The following is a 17,195-nucleotide window of genomic DNA, read 5'->3' on the forward strand; positions in this document are numbered from 1 at the left end:
TCGTGTTTTATAGTAAATAATCAGTTGGCAAGTTCGTTATTAGAGTTGCTACTGCCGTAGCAAAAATTCGATTTGAAATTTTTAATTCTAAAGATGTTTTGAAGATTGCCAAGTAATTTCTCAGTAAGTAAGGTGTTAATTAATGGTCGAATTACTGTATGAACATGTAAAAACGTCGGGGGCAACGACATTGACACTATTCCTAAGCGGTCGACAGTGGGTCGGAGCACGTGATGCAATTACCAGCGCCTCGTAACTGCATTACGTTCTTCGGCTGTAATCCAGACATTCACTCTCGAATTCCTCCGGCATCTAATCGATGGACGGCAAATACGATCGTATATGCAATGGCCGCATATACGCCGTTGCAGGAAATCGATACACGCCTACGAGCAATCTTTATTTGCCGATCGCGTGCAACTTTTGATCTATCCAATATCATTTCACAACGTTCTTACCGAATCATTAGATAAATGCTTTTAATTTGTCTTACTATTGCGCATTTTACTGAAAAAAAAAGAGAATTATGGGCATCACAGTATATGCAGCCAGTGTAAAAATGTAAACAATGTCACCCTTAAATTTCTACGAGAAATTTAGTTCTTACGTGTTTTTAATATTGGATTTTTTATAATCAGAATAGTTTTTATAATCAGAAAATTTATAAAAATTCTCCGATATGTGCCATAACGGTTGCAATATACTACATTTTTTTCAAAATTTTTGTACCCAATTAACTAGACGAAATCGTGCAAAAACAAACGATCCACTTTATTTCAATAAAATCATGATTAACGTAGGGGGCTGAAACTAAGTGTACAACATTTTTTCTTACCACCACAATTTTCGACCAGAAAATTTGAAAAAATTCTGAAATATACACGCAAGTAGCTACAACGTATTTTTTGAACATTTTTATATGCAATTAATTAGGTGAAATGGCGCAAACATAAACAATACGATTTTTTGCCTAGAACTACCCTCTCGATTGGAACTTGGCATACAACAGTTTTTTCTACGACTACAATTTTCAACAAAAAAATTTGAAAAAATTCTCGAATGTGTACATCGATACCACCGATATACTATTTTTTTTTTTAATTTTATACGCAATTAAGTAGGGAAAATGGAACAAAAACGAACAATATGATTTTTCACCGAAAACAACCCTCTCGATCAAACTAGAGGGTTGAAATTCAGCTAAAAAAATATTTAATCTAGACAATCTACAGAGATGTACTGTTTCATGCGTTTCAAAGGGGTTCTTCCACTCTTATGTTCTATTTTTTACCTTCTACTTTTAATTTTGTTCAGTATTTTCACATGGAAACGTGCAAAAATCGCATAAAAGCCAGCGCGATCGATCCCCCGGCCAATCCCAGCGGTCGATACACATCGAAATGTGTCGCAGAAAGTGAGAGTGGTGAGAGGAAACCTGTTCCAGGCCGTAGGCCTTCTACCCTCGATAAAAGTAGATTCGTAAAGGCCAAACGAACGCTTTTCAACGGGCGCGAGTATTTTCGAGCGGCTGCGCGCAGAGAACGGCAGAAACCAAGTGTCAAGATCATTTCCTTTTTTTTCCCTTCTTCCCTTCCAGCTTTTCTTTTCCTCTGCTGAAATATACCGGGAGAGGTGGGAGTGACGACGCCGGAATACTGATGACCGTTTAAAATATTCACGGCTCGAAATTATCCGAGTTCCGTTTCTATGTTCGGGACGTTTTGTCCCTTTGACAAAACTTTTTAGGGGACGGTTCTCGATTTTCCAGGGAACTTTTCACAGTGAACGGCGCTTTGGCAAATTATTCGCTAGACTCGTGCAACGTTCAGGAAATCGTTCAACGTTGCTTAATAGGCTCGCACGTCTCTTTCGCAATGACTACATGGTTGCATTATTTTATTAGAACGTTGCTAACTGTAAAACTACGTCAAACAGTTTCGGTCTTTTAATTTTTTTTTTTTGATTACGGTGTTTCTTATTAAATAATCTCGAAGAGTCCAGAAACAATAGATACCGTAAATATGCGAATAATTACATTGCAAAAGTATGAATCATTACGTTTTAAAAGTGTAAATGTTACCCTTGAATTGCTATAAGAAATCTCCGTTTTTCGCCCACCGCGTTTTCGATTTCTGACAAGTACAATAATCAACCAAAAAAAATTGAAAAAATTGTCCGGTATGTATCATGATAGCTGTGACCTATTGCATTTTTCTTTTTAGAATTTTTACGCATAACTATCCAGATAACATGGTCATTTTAAAAACATATCCACGTCATCCTTAAACTTACATAAGAAATCTATATGTATATTTTCCCGTTTTGAATTTCTTACGACTACAATCTTTGGTTGAAAAATTTGAAAAAATTCTTCAATATGTATCTCGGTAGTTGCAACCTTCTGCTATTTAAAAAAAAAAATTTACATGTAATTAATTCGAGAAAATGGAACAAAGACGGATGATCTGTTTTTAAAAACGGTAAGACTGCTTTAATAAAGAGTTGCTGTTCGGTTTGAAGTATTTTACATTGTAGTTTCAATGTTGAAATTGTTGCTTCACAGGTACGCCAGTTTCTTTCGCACGCAAATTGCATAGTTGTGATATTTTATTCACGCCTGCGACACCGGAAACCGTGAAAATACCACAGAAACGAAGTAGTCTATTCAGTAAAATGAAAAGTGTCATGATTCGTTGCTGCATTGAATTTTATGCTTGATCCTTTCGAACTCGGCATAGAAGAACTCGAAATAATACTTTTATCGTCATTAGAACATAGTAGAACCCCTAATACTGTAAGACTGTATAATAATACGTAAATAGTAATAATGCTTATATTTAAAATGTAAAATAATTTTCGAGCTGTCATTAAATGTCACAAAAAATCAAATTTCAAGTTCCCAAAGTGACTTTACGGAAGGACAAAATACGCGAAAGTGTTGTTAACTTGTGACGTTCAAAGATAATAGTTCAAATGCAAATTGAACTCCTGACATATTATCACGGAACGAGCAGTTTACAGGTAATTTAAGGTAGCACACTTAGGTGACTCATCAGAGGTCCCAAGAGCGATTCTACGCCAGAGTCTACTAGAGATATTAGGAACAATTTACTAGCGGCATGAATCGTACCGCCCGTGTGCGCACTGGCTCCAGAATTTACGTCTTGAATTGACCGGAAGCCATTAAACGTTTGCGTATTGCGTACGTATAATACAGTATAATAGTACGACGGATCATTGTAACCAGCTGGTTATCGATATAACACGCTGCGGGACAAATCGGTTGCCATCAGCTCCTCGTACACGCAGCAGACATTGATTTCTTCTGCGTACCTTGAAACGCGAACATACAATTCGCTTGCGATACTATCGGATACCTGGAACACCGTTTTTCTACTTTCAGTACGCACAATTCTCAGAAACTTTTCGACGACGCAGAAACTACGCAAACAATAGGTAGATGCCCAGAATTTAGCAATTTTTGTTAGGTACGATTCTCGCAGTTTATGTCAATCGTTTAATTTAATAGACGAAAATTGAGTAATTAGATGACAATTTTGTTACTTGGTCCATTCTGGATCGAAATAGATCCGTACAACACTCTTGAAGGTTTAAAATGTTCCCCTTCGGTTGAGTCAAATTTATTATATTCCTTTGATGTACACAATTCTGAATAAAGTATGCTAGAGGATTTTGTAATTATCAGAATTTTTGTAAAAATTGGCGATTCGTCGTTTGGAAAATAAATGGATGTTGAATGGAGAGCGGCGTTCCCAGTGACACACACGATTTTAATTGGCAACGAGACTAATTCGATTATCGACTTTGAGATAGCGTGGATCAATGCAAGCCGTATAGTAATCATTCGGCGGAATTTACCGAGAATTGGGGCATCAAAGTATTAGTTGAAAGACGCTCGATGCGCCGGGTGCGCTCGCTGGGTGTCCTCGCGGTACGCGCAGCCTGAGAACGCGATGATCTTTTCACGAAAAATTGTCTTCAATCAAAAATAATAACGATCATATATCAAGGAGATCGACCGGTGCGCCGACGCGCAGAAGTTTCTTGATTTTATCCATGCGTGAAAAAGCGGAATGTCGAACCGCGTTTATTAATGCAGTAGGTAGATCGATTTAAAAAATTTTTATTTTCGAAAAACTTACGATATTTGAACCGTGGATATTAAATGTATGACCGACGAATTTGGACTGGTTTCGAAGCTTGACGAACATACATTGAAGAAAAGAGGAGCAAACATTGACGAACCGTAGCCCCAGTGACAAACCCAACGGAAAATTCCAATTCCCGGCGCGCAGCAACGAACTCCTCAGCAACAAGAGGGCAAACAATTCCAGCAGCGCGTTCTCGGGACTTCGCAGTTCGAAATTACGTAACAAAGAAAGAAAGAACGAAAGAAAAGATCGATATGTTGAACCCGTCGCAGTAGTTCCCCCTTGCACCTGAGGAGCAGCTGCGAGCATTTACCGTGTTCGTGGTCGTGGTCGGTCGCTGCGCGAGCCTTCTTCGAGTCTGCATTTTGCCAGGCGGCTCAGTGCACCGCTGACTTTCGAGCTGCAACCGTGCCGGATCCCCTCGTTGCAACTTCTACCTCAACAAAAAACAGAACTCTTTCCTAATCCCCCGAGACGATCTTACACAAGTGCCACTCGAACGTTATTACCAGAAATGGAAAAATGAACATTCCCAATCTCTCTAATCAAGTGGTGAACCGGTAAAAATCCGCTGATTTCAATAATCGTTTCGAGTTCGGTTGAACAATTCGACAATCGTTCCGATAGACGCCAAGCGTAGCTGCAAGTGACTCGGTTGATGCAGCTTTGTGTGTCGAGCTGGTTTGCTCGAGCGATTGCCAGCGGTAAAATTAGTTCTGCGAGGGAATCAGTGTCGCTGGGAATCGCCTATCCGTCACCGTCGACGTAGAACGCAGTTGGGCCCGGCAACATATGGCAACGGGTTTCGCTCGACTCTTCGTTGTAGGATTACCAGTGAATCCGCAAGGACGTTATCGCGGACCGGGTTGTCTTTGATCTTTCGCGAGTGAAGACCAGTTCGCGCCGGCTAGGCTTCTACACGATACTATTTTCGAGATCGGGTTTCGTCGGGCCCGCTCTTTCGATTCGCCGATCGATACCGTTCCCGAAGTCGACACCTAGGTGATTTGCAACTGGACTCCATGCGAAATCGATTCAGAGTCGATTCGAACTTGATTCAGGGTTGATTCGACGTCGACACGTATCTGGTTTGCGCTGTCGACTTGATGATGATTCGAAGTCACGTTGAGTCAATTCTAAATCGACATATGACTGAATCTATATCTATGCGAGAACGGTGCAAAATCTATTTGATGTCGCGTCGACGTAGATCCGAATTTGATTTACACACGATTTAAACCGATGGAATCCAAAGATTCTTTCATATTGGATTTAAAGTTGATTACTAGTCGAATAATTACTTCAGGATTGACTCTACGTTGATTCGAAATTGATTAAGCGTTGATTCTGGGTCGACACGGAACCAACTCGAAATTGATTCAGGATTAATCGAAAGTTGATCAAAAGTTCGTTTATATTTGGTTTCGGAGACGATTCATTCAGAATTGATTCAAGTTGATTAGTATAGTCATATCAATGTCGATTTAGGATTGGTTCCAAGTAGTTTCGAATTTGCTTCGATATTCATTCCGAGTCGGTTCTAAGTGGTTTCATAATTGATTTTAAATTAATTTGAAATTGGTTCTAAGTCGATTCGAAATCGATTTAGAATTAATGATTCGTTGATTTGAAACCGACTCGGGCTCAATTCGAAATCGAACCTAAAACTATTCGAACTTGACTGTTAGTTAATTTCAAATCGATTAAAAATTGCTGTTAAATCAATGTTAAATCGATTTGGAATTGCTTTTAAAGCGATTCAAAGTCAATATCGTACCGAATCGAAATAGACTCGAAATCACATAAAACCGATTACGGAGCAAACTTTTATCGAATATCGAAAAACCAGAACTGCAGCAGGAGAGAAAACATTGCACCGCAGCGCACACCTGTTGCACATAATGCACCATTCCGAAACATCGAGACAAAGCGATGTTGATTCTAATTGAATTCCAAGTTGTTACAAAATTGATTTTCAATGCATTTGAATGACGTGCGAAAAGAAAAGAAAACAATAGAAATTTATTCGCACAAGGTTCACCTATTTTATTTCTGGAACCGATTAACATTATCAATGACGATTCATTGTCATTCACTTGATAATCGACTTTCCACCTGGCACTACAATCTAGTTAACTTTGTTATTAATAAATAAACGTCCAGTGGCATACATTTTTTGTATTCAACGTGTTAGTCATCTTGAAGTTATTTTAAAATAAATTCAAAGCTTATCCTAAATCCATTCTGAATCGATACTGAATTCAAATCGAAATTGACTACTAAATCACTTCGAACCCATCTCAAGGCAAACCTTTATTTAATTTCGACTCGATTCGCTCGGAACTGCAGTTGCTTAATTCTATGTTCACGCAGAGTCGATTCTCAATCGATTCAACGTTATTTTGAAACTGATTCGGAAACGATTCTATATCCATTCTGAATCAAATCCAAATCGACTGTAAATCGTGTTAGACCTAACTTAAAGCGTACCTTTATTTAATTCCGACTATATTCGCGAAGCAGAAGTGCAGACGAAGGAGAAAACACGTTGCACCGGCGTGCACACCTGTTGCACTGCTCGCACCGTTCCGAAACCGAAACAACAACGAGACAAAGCGATCGCGTTCGAGTGCCAGGATTGAAACGTGTGCTCTCTCTCTCTCTCTCTCTCTCTCTTCGACTCAACGAGACTGTCTCTGTCATGTTTCCTCCGTTCTGCTCGCTAACACCGGCAAGTGTCAGCGCAGCCGAGCAAGCTTTTACGTGAGCGTTATGTAAAACCGGCGTGCGATCACGGAATCGAGGATCGTGGATCGTGGATCGTGGATCGTGGATCGTGGATCGACCACTGTGCTTCGCGACATGAAGATCAACAGGAATAAAGCCCGCTCCGTTCAACGTGAGTCTATGGATCTTGATCTTTCTGCTTCTTTCCTTCTGACAACTCTTCCTCTTGACATTTTTTTTTGTTGTTAAATAGTTTTCCTTAGAACTATCTGTCGTATACGTGTATACGATATTTAATGAACGAGCTCAATATTTATTCCAAATCAATTCTGTCAATTTGAAATTGATTCAAAATTTATTCGATATCAGGTGATGATTATTTCAACTAAATGTTCGACCGAGTGCAATAAGATGATTAACGGATCCAGATACAGTACGACAAATATTTACACAAATTGATAAAGAGCTGCCTAATTGGAGTTAAACATTGCCATCTGTGTAATCACGAAGACCGACCGTCTTCTAAATCCTAGAGTACAGTTTATTAAGCAGAAAAGAATGGCTAGTGTTGCTTATGGTAATTAATAGTTGAATAACCGATAGCTTATTAACAATATACATGATTTCCTCTGACCACTATTTATTTAGGTCGCTGTATTATCATTTAAAATTCAAATCGTTAATTACTAATCTTATCGAACACCAAACGCGACTGGCACGTGTCATAAGTTCATCTTATAAAAATATCTGGACTTAATTTACTTAGATTTTATGCGATTTTTATTATGTGTCTAAATCAAATAATTCAATCAATCGTTCTCCATGGAAAAAAAATATATAAAACTTAATTTCAATTCTAAAGTTAAATAAATTACTCCAGTCTTTCGGAAGCATTATTAACGTTGACTCGGAACTGGTTCGAATAATGAAAAGTGTAATCGTCACAGAGAAAGAAGAATGATCTCTTTCCCACGTGGGTTTGTTTCCACGGTGAAATTATCTGACTGTTAAACAGTCTCGTTGTAAATTGAACCGGTTGTGTTACGACGTAACGATATTGTTCACCGTTCACCGTCTGACGGTTGTTGACAACGAATACGTTTCGGTTAGAGCGTCGTTATTATTCCGGCGTTGAGACCGTCACACGAAACTAACTTGGCAACAGGACAAAACCGAGGTGGCCGAGAGAGGCTGCCAGCCGAGTTAGATGGTTCGAAGATAGCCCAAACTCGACTTAGAGTATATGAAATAACACGCCCGAGGTGTTTTTGGATCACCTGGAACGCGTTTAATGGGTTGCATTCCGTTCAGTTGAAAAATAACAGGAACTCGACCATTTTTTTTATAAACAAAATCATGTCACTTTAAAAAATCAATATGCACATCTTATTGTACGATGTTCGAGTAGTATTTGCTGAAAATTTGAGCTGAATAGCTCAATATAGAAAGACGTGGCAGCCATTTTCTTATAACAATGTTTCGGGGAGTGTACCTATGAGCAGTTGAAAAATAGGAGAGCATCAATTTTGTTTACATATAAAATTGTGTTTATTTGAAAAATTAATATGTACATCTTATTCTGTGATATCTAAATAGCATTTGCTGAGAATTTGAACTGCATGGCACAAACTAGAAAAGCGTGACAGCCATTTTCTTATAATATTCTTTTGGGGGGGTGTACTTATCAACTGTTAAAAAATGATAGAAGATCAACAATGTTTGTTATATATAAAATTATCTTTCTTTGACAAATCAATATACAGGGTGTTCCAAAAATGTTGTACCATCTTGAAGGGGGCGATTCCCGGGTTCATTTGAAGTAACTTTTTCCTTTGCGAAAATCTTCTACGCGGCTTTGTTAAGGAGTTATTAACGAAAAACACGGTCCAATCAGGGCACGGCTGCAGCGGACGGACTTCGTCACGGCGCAGGCGCCGCTGAGCGTGGCGTTGGCATTGGTTGAGTCGGAATTCGTCCGCTGTAGCCGCGCCCTGATTGGTCCGTGTTTTTCGTTAATAACTCCTCAACAAAGCCGCGGAGAAGATTTTCGTAAAGAAAAAAGTTACGTCAAATCACCTCAGGAATCGCCCATTTCAAGGAAGTGCGAAATTTTTGGGACAACCTGTACACATCTCATCATATAATTAATATTTAAGTAGTATTTGTTAAAAAATTTAATCAAATATCTTAAACTGGAACCCCATGGCAGCAATTTTTCCGAAACCATTTCTGCAAAATACCGAAATTTAATCCAATACACTTTTTTGACGGAGATACTTTGAGAAAATATTCCGGAAGGATCGTACTGATAGAATACGCCATTTTTAAAAAAATCCGATCTTTCTTATTTCACGAAAGGTAGCCCCTAAATTACTATCGCATGAAAAAAGCGGAAACAATTTCTACGAAACACTTTTATCTTTTTTTCCGGCAAGGTGACCGTCAGATAGCCTAACGCTTATCTTACCTCATTTTCCTGGTATAGAACTATCATGTACAGAGGTATCACGTGCGGATCTTGCTTCGTAGAAACTAATAACAACGAACTATCAGCTAACGCGCAAATTAACCACAATGTTCAATACTCGAACCTTGCTCCTAACCAGATTTTTTAAATGGCGAGATAAACGCTTCTACTAAAATACTTTATCAAATTTCGAGATTACGTAAAGATCTGCCTGCCAATGACAATTACATAGCGAGCATTGCACGCCGAACCAAGGAATGCATAGATAGTGAGCAAGTTCGAAAGTCCGAAGTTATTAAATGTTAAACATATTGCCAGTTATCGCCCGAAATCAAACAGCAGCATACTCGGCGGTACGTTTCCTCAACATTCGCTCCGCGTTCAAGGAATTTCTCTAAGTGAAAATTGTATTAGTATTTGTTCGAAGTGAAGGGATTGCGCAAGTCACTGATATTTTATTGTTAGGCGATGATTTTTTATTCCGCGTGTTACGTGTAGCGCCTGGCGAATCGCGACTGCGTTGCAAAGTGTTGCTAAATTAGCACCGGCCGGTTTGAAAAAATAGAGAGAAAAAAAAAAGAAAAACACCTGCCGTTGTGCAAAACGCGTACGGAGATACACCTTCGAGGTTGCTTTCGTCGGTGCCGGCTACGAGATAATCATAGACCGCAAGATCTTTATGCAAATTCGCACTTTTATTGGCGTTTTTTACGAGGAACGCGAACGGGTGACGTGGTTTCTTCGTCAACGATATTTAATTAGATTAAAAATGAAAGAGACATTTTGTAGTTTTTTTTTTTTACATATTAAACACTTTTTTCCGTTCCAGATGAACACGCACTGTTGCAACAAAGTATCTTTTAATTGATTTCCCTGCACTTCGACAACCAGTAATTGATTCTCAAAGTCAAATGTTTGGTTTTAGAAATTTTTTACGATTCAACAGTAAAAGATGCCAATGTGTCTTGGGCGGAATACGGACTGTCCAAAGTACAGATATTTTTTTTATAACTTTACAAGCTTCTAGACTTGTATAAATAATTTTTGAAATCAACAGGGGAAGATATACTATTCTTTCGGATATTCTTCAACTTTAAACATTTTTTGTTCTCTAATTGTAAGAGGTATGCAAATGTTTTCTATGTAAAACGATTCTGTGGATTGAATATTAACACATTTTTTAAACAAATAATGTTTGGGACACTGTTAGCGCACCATTCGATTTTTTTGTGCTGAAACTGTAGAAGCCGCGGAAATGTATCTTACGTAGAAAAATTCTGTAGACTCTCCCAAATACAACGACACATTTTAATACAACATCACAAACATTAAAACCTGCTTAAACAATGTTCAAACGGAACGAGCCAACTATAAAGCACCAATTTTGTCTAATATTTTTCGAATTATTTAACAAAACAGGAAACTTACGAAAAATTTAAACATACCATATCATACAGCAGACCCCTTTCATTATAAACCGTAAAAGAAGCTCCGAGCACAGACTTCGTGTACTACGAATAAAATTAATTTTAGCAAAAAAAGTTTTCAAGTTCAATTTCTGGCGTTCCAAATTCCGAAGGCCTGACACTCACTATCAATCACAATGATCAGGGCGGTTCTGCGAATTTTTCTACAGCCGGCAGGTCGTTGATAATCAAGACGGTAACACGAGTGGCAGGTTACTTTCGCTTTCGCGGTGATTTGTGTTTTTGAGGCGACCGAAAGAGATTGACTCGAATGAAAAGGGGTCAACGAGCAAATCTACGGCTGGTATCACTTGCGTAACAAGCTGCGGTTACAGCAGAGAGCTGTTTCGCTTCTGACACGAGCCGCGTCGATTATTTATAGAAAATAAAGGAATCGCCGATAACGTCGAACAGTGTTTTCGTGGAACCTGTAACGCGAGTGAGGAAACAAAAAAATATCTCTTCGCCACGCACTGCATTCGCTTTTGCTAACCACGCTGCTAGAATGTTGCGTGACATCGGGTTAACAATTATTTACATCGCTGTTTCGCAAGGAATCTGCGAGAGTCGGCTGATTAGGTGACATTCAAGCAAATCGGTGATCTTTGATATAAATTACAACGTATATTATTGGGAAACATTCTATAAGAATATCCGAATGTCAATAATTTCACTTGTTAAAAAATTCGTTGCGAAGGAAAAGAGAAATTTTTTAGTTTGAGGATTTTTTGCGTTTCATCCGTAAGATCTATGCGAACGTTTCTTGCGTAGAACGATTCTGTACACTTCGAAGAACACAACAGTATTTTTTATAATAGTGTTATAAACAATTAACCGTGTGCAAAAAATGTTTGAAGCTAACTGGGCACCGTGTTCATACTTCTATCTGTTTTAGATGAAGTTCAACTTTGAGAATAAATTTCGTGGTTTAAATTTAAACACTAGACGAATTGTTTCTTTTTTTTTTTTACCAAAATCCCCACAAAATCAATTCAACAAATGTATCTAAAAATTTCTGGTGACAAAAAATATTCTCGTCAAATTCTACGGATATATTCGACTAACAAAATATCATGAACTGATGTTTCAGAGAACGGTATCAACGCCGCAAGTCAGCCGACAATAGTCACAGCCACGAAAGACAGAAGAAAATTTAACCAAAAGGTACGCGGCGTTTCCCGATTGCACCGGAAACCGATAAAATCATGCCCCGCACGTCTCCAACATAACCTGCAAGCTAAATCAAACACGTGTCCCATCGAACAAGCGTTCAAACACGCACACGTACACCGAGAAATGATTTTCATTATTTGTTCCTTGTCGACTTTACCGCGAATGTTTATATGCGATTTTCAAATTTCACACAGTCGAGGTAATAAAATAGAATTTTATTGTATATATGAAGATAAAAATGTTACACGAAAAACATTTCACGGTCTTTTTACGATCCTGTGCGGGGGGCGCATAAAGATTCGCGACGATCGACGAGAGTTTATGCAACGGTGAATGAGCTTTTCGTGGGGCAACGTTATTAACAAGTTTATGGGACGCAATTAAAATTTAGTTGGTACATTTTACAGGCGAGCGACTTCTCGGACATCGGCGATTGGCCAACCTTGGGCGCTCAAGGAGAGGTGGGTCGCAATTTATTTATCGTTTTTCTTAGCGTCCTTCGACTAACTTTTTGTCAATCCGATAAACAAAGTCACTACCGCTCGCTTCTGTTGCTACTCTAACTTCTCCTATTTTTGTTTAACTCCTAACAGTTTCAGGAATCACGTCAGCATAGCATAAATCTTGAGTGCACGATAGAATTTGATTTTCTAGACAATTTTCTGAACCTCTCCGTGTAGCAGAAGTCGACTTTTGTTGAGTAACAAACAACATCTATTCTCTATATTTTACTTTAATGTTGCTTTATTAATTGATTTTTGACTTACTATTTTCAATTTTAATATTGTTTTACATAAGTTATAAAGAATCAGTTATCTCATCCCCTTGCCTTATGGATTAAAAAAAAAAAGAAAACTATCAAATCTTTTGCGTTGTGATTTTGTACACATAATCATTGGTATTTGAAGTACACGTGTGATATTTTTCTTTCGTGTTATACATTTTTTTATAGAGTATATTTTGAAAAACATGGATAGACAGTCGCCACGGTTCCAGTCTTGTTACTTATCGGATATATAAAAATGAAGTTGTTTGAAGGATAATTCTTGAAATCATTATTGAATTCAGTTTCAAAGTTGTATAACCACTTGTTTGACTTCATATTGCAAGGGGTTGAAGAGAATTAGTTATAGCAAAAGCTAGAACTCATAAAGTATTGACACATACCTATGAGCGTAGACTTCTTGCAAGAGTGACACTGAATACACCATTACCAATGTGGACTTATATATTATCTATGAGACATGGTTGCATTCACACAATCCACGCATCTTAAAAATTCTATTTCATATTAATTCTTTGCCAGTGTTAACCTAGAAAGTAGCATTGAATATATGAGAACAAAATTTCTCTCTAGAAGAAGGCGGTCGCTGTAACAGCACAGAAGCAAAATGGTGTAACTGAACCAAACAGCGTTAAAGAAAGCACGGGAACGATAGAGAGCAGAGGGAAGGAGAACAAGGAGCAAAATCACTGCCAAGATGACAGCGATGAGCATTTTGAAGGCAGTGAAAAGAAAAAGAAAGGTAATTGTCTACAGTTAGGAACGGAGAGCAGTCGGAATTTTTTTTGGGTTGCTCCTATCGCAGTTGTTCTCTTCTATAATCATTTCTCGATGCTGTTACAAATCATTAAAAATATGTCTTGTATTTTTCAGTAAACAAACAAAAGTGGGTGCCCCTGGAAATTGATATAACAAAGAGCAGAAGTAAAAGGGAACGGTCTCCAAAGTACTATAACCACAGAGAGAAAAATGGAGAAGGTATGTCTTGTTTTATTTCTGCTAATGTATTGTAAGATGACATTAAATGACCTTGAATATGTAACCTTCATAATACAAGTCATTGTACTCAACTTCAAACACCCAATTAAAATATAAATACAAAAGTATAATATTCTGTTAAAAAAAAAGAAACAAAATTTAACTTTGATATGTTCTTTAAATCTGCATCTAATAAAAAAAATTAATATCAAATAGTAGACCATTCGAAACCAACCATAATCATAGCGAGCAAAAGGTTCAGATAAACTGTTGTTCCACCCTGCATATAGTTGATTATCTTAAAATCTGATTGAAGATTGAGTCGAAGCACTTTTATACAACATTAAATAATAAAAAAACTGTTTAGCAGAAACAAATCTTATTTCATAGTGCTAATTGAATACGTTCGAATGCCTAAAAGTATTTTAGCAAATTTTTACAGGCTTTTTAGAATGGATTTACATTGAATATTTTAAATTGACAGTGTAAAATAATACTTACGTCTGCTAGAAAGTTTTCTATGGTTTCCGAGATAATTGCATGACCGCATGTATTTGGAATAGCGCGCACCCGTGTATGTTGTGTGATCGTTCATGCTTAACGTCGAGGCTCTGGCTTTTACAGATACAGATTCGTTCAGGGATAGAGAGCACGAGAGGAGAGGATACAACGCGAGAGGAGGACGCGGAGGACGGAGTTTCAGAGGGAGAGGAGGACGTGGTGGCCGGGGCGCCTTTCGGGGTAGCTATAGGCACAGGCACGACTGTGACTATTCATACTTCACAAGAGACTACATGCAGGTGCCTGTACACATCATACTCTACCAATTTATACAGTTTTATAACACCAAACTGTGCTACAGTGTCACTTATTATTAGATTGTGGATTTTTATGCATTTATGAAAAAATTGGATAGATGAAATTCGGAAAGTAGTGAGAAGATTAAGAGGGTTGAAGCATATTGATACACTATTTTCAATCTATTAAACTTATTAAATCAAAAGAGAACTTTCCATTATGTTTCTGTTTGTTGCAATTGTTGAAGAATATTTTTATTCTGTATAAAGATCCGCAGTCTACTTCTTACTCAGTCTAGTAACAATAACTATAATGATGAAAATTGATGGGAATCTCTCAGAATACCCCTGTTGAACAATTGAAAGTAGAACTGATGTTTAATCTTCTAGACAATAGAATACAAGAGTACAAACACGGTTGCGTCAAAGTATATTTTTGCAGATGCATAAATACGGACTTCCAGCTTACATGATGCCTTACATGGGAACATTTTATTTCGATAATACGAATTTCATTAACGGAGATGATGTAACGACGCTCAAAGAATATATAAAGAATCAAATGTGAGTTTGCAGCCCCTTTAAAGAGATTAATATCATTGTACAATTGTCACAACGATTTATTCTATAATTCTATTTATTTTTATTATTCTATAATTTCCAGAGAATACTACTTCAGTGAAGAGAATCTTTTAAGAGACTTTTTCCTACGTCGCAAGATGGACGCGCAAGGATTTCTACCTATCACCCTAATCGCATCCTTCCACCGGGTGCAGACTTTAACGACAGACGTGGGCCTTGTCATCGAAGCGATCATGGAGTCTGACAAATTGGAGTTGGTGGATGGATTCAAGGTACAAAAAATCCTAAACTGATACTATCCCAGGGCACAGATACTTAGAAATCCACCTACATTCCACGTGTAAGTGGATAAAAGATTTGTGCCAGAGAAAATTGAAGAGGATTCGCTAACCCCATTAGAACCTATCAATGGTGTTTGAAAGTAGGCCTCGTCACAGCTAAATATTCCAATTGTTTTTCACAATTGACTTAGAAAATTTTTATTTTCCATCAAATCTGCAGTCTAGTTATGCCTGTCTGTAGTTCTACAGTTAAATTGGACCTGGAAGTAGAATCACTTAGTGTCGAAGCATACCATCAGAATTGCTAAGTGGTATGATCTTGATTTCCAGGTCAGAACTACCATAGACCCTCTGAAGTGGCCCATCCTCGACGCAGCCGGGAACCCGGTCTTCTCCGAGTCGTCGTCAGATAGGTCGAATTCGTCGCAGAACGAAGTAATACTCTTCTCGTCGAAATCCGCTTTTTGTCCCGCCGCCACACCCTTACCGACGACCCCTCTTCCCCCAGTTCCGCGTTTTCTTCAATCCAATCTCTCGACAGTAGGCAGGCTCAGCGAATCGGAGAGTGTGTCCTCGTCGATAGGCGAAAATCTGAATCCCGACGTGCCGGAGTTCATACCCAATGAATTGACCAGTAAGAACAACGAGTCCATAGCAGCGGAGGCTGCGAGCGACTCACAGACGAACGAAATACAGTCCGCTCAATCGCAAAGCATTCCAACGTCGTGGAACTATAACGCGTCCTCCAACCTGGACGACAAAGCGTCCTTGACCCTCAAATGTCCTGGTAATAGCGCTGCATCGGCGGCCAAGGTCAATGGAGAGATGCAGGCGCCCAGCGACGACGTCTGGAAAGAAGTAATTTCATTATTTAATCTGAAAATTCAAGACTCTTCTGCTTTAACTAAACTATTCGGCATAGAAATGACTATGTCAATTAAAAACATGAATAGAATTATACACTTTTTACTTAATGATAAAAATATTTATTTCTTTGGCTATATATTATTAAAAAAAAATGGCTAAAAATTTGTATAGTCACATTCTCGTTATTTTTTATGAAGTAATGTAAACTAGTTACACAAGCATTCGCTCTAGTTTATAATGAGACGCGATTAATAAGCAATAAATATTCATGGAATCACTGTAGGTGAGGCGAAGGGTGAAACCGTCACACAAGGAGAGAAACGAGGAGAGAGAGAAGGTTGATAACATCAAGAGCGAGGAGAGAGAAGAGCTGGACTTCCAGTTCGACGAGGAACTCGACACACCGCCTCCGACCGGCCGACACAATGCGTTTTCCGAATGGTTGGTTGCGTCATCCTAGTGTGTTAATTTCATTATCTTTGTTGTCGAATATCAGGACTAATATATATTGATGAACGATTTACGCAGGTCCGAAGACGACGAAGATTACGAGTTGTCGGACAAAGATTTAAACAAGCTCTTAATCTTCACGCAAACAACGGTGTCGTCGTCTATGTCGACGACGCGGATACCCAAACACGAGGGCCACGATCGAACCGGCGACTGGACGACCAGGGTAAAGATAACTCAGGACCTCGAGCAGGCCATTAACGATGGTCTGTACTACTACGAGGAAGATTTGTGGACCAAAGATGGTCAAAGAGTAAGTTCCAGCTTCCATCACTGGTTTGAAAAGGTTGCGCCAAAATAATTGAGCTCGAACTGTTGATGTTCAATCGCAAGAAACAGGAGCTGCATAAACATGTGTTCCTCGTCTTAATAATTTTAATACGTCACAAGT

At 38.4% G+C, this 17,195-nt stretch overlaps 1 protein-coding gene across 5 annotated transcripts in view; it reads left to right on the forward strand.

Annotated features, from left to right (window-relative positions):
* Positions 1–17,195, forward strand: part of Larp (La related protein) — a 38,008-nt gene that overhangs the window by 5,901 nt on the left and 14,912 nt on the right. For 2 of the 5 annotated variants that reach the window (XR_013082508.1, XM_076790251.1), the window contains exons 2-11: positions 11,923–11,996; positions 12,413–12,466; positions 13,363–13,531; positions 13,663–13,767; positions 14,392–14,567; positions 15,007–15,128; positions 15,229–15,418; positions 15,758–16,285; positions 16,578–16,735; positions 16,823–17,057. Coding sequence is in view for 1 of the 5 variants with exons in the window: in XM_076790251.1 (XP_076646366.1) it covers positions 11,923–11,996; positions 12,413–12,466; positions 13,363–13,531; positions 13,663–13,767; positions 14,392–14,567; positions 15,007–15,128; positions 15,229–15,418; positions 15,758–16,285; positions 16,578–16,735; positions 16,823–17,057 (1,811 nt within the window). In the remaining 4 variants the exon portion in view is untranslated. Of the gene's footprint in view, positions 1–6,935; positions 7,072–11,922; positions 11,997–12,412; positions 12,467–13,362; positions 13,532–13,662; positions 13,768–14,391; positions 14,568–15,006; positions 15,129–15,228; positions 15,419–15,757; positions 16,286–16,577; positions 16,736–16,822; positions 17,058–17,195 lie in introns of those variants that run through there. The other 3 variants (XR_013082510.1, XR_013082511.1, XR_013082509.1) reach the window with 3 other exon arrangements.

This window comes from Halictus rubicundus, chromosome 7 (genome assembly GCF_050948215.1).
Source record: "Halictus rubicundus isolate RS-2024b chromosome 7, iyHalRubi1_principal, whole genome shotgun sequence".
In the NCBI taxonomy this organism is placed as follows: domain Eukaryota; kingdom Metazoa; phylum Arthropoda; class Insecta; order Hymenoptera; family Halictidae; genus Halictus; species Halictus rubicundus.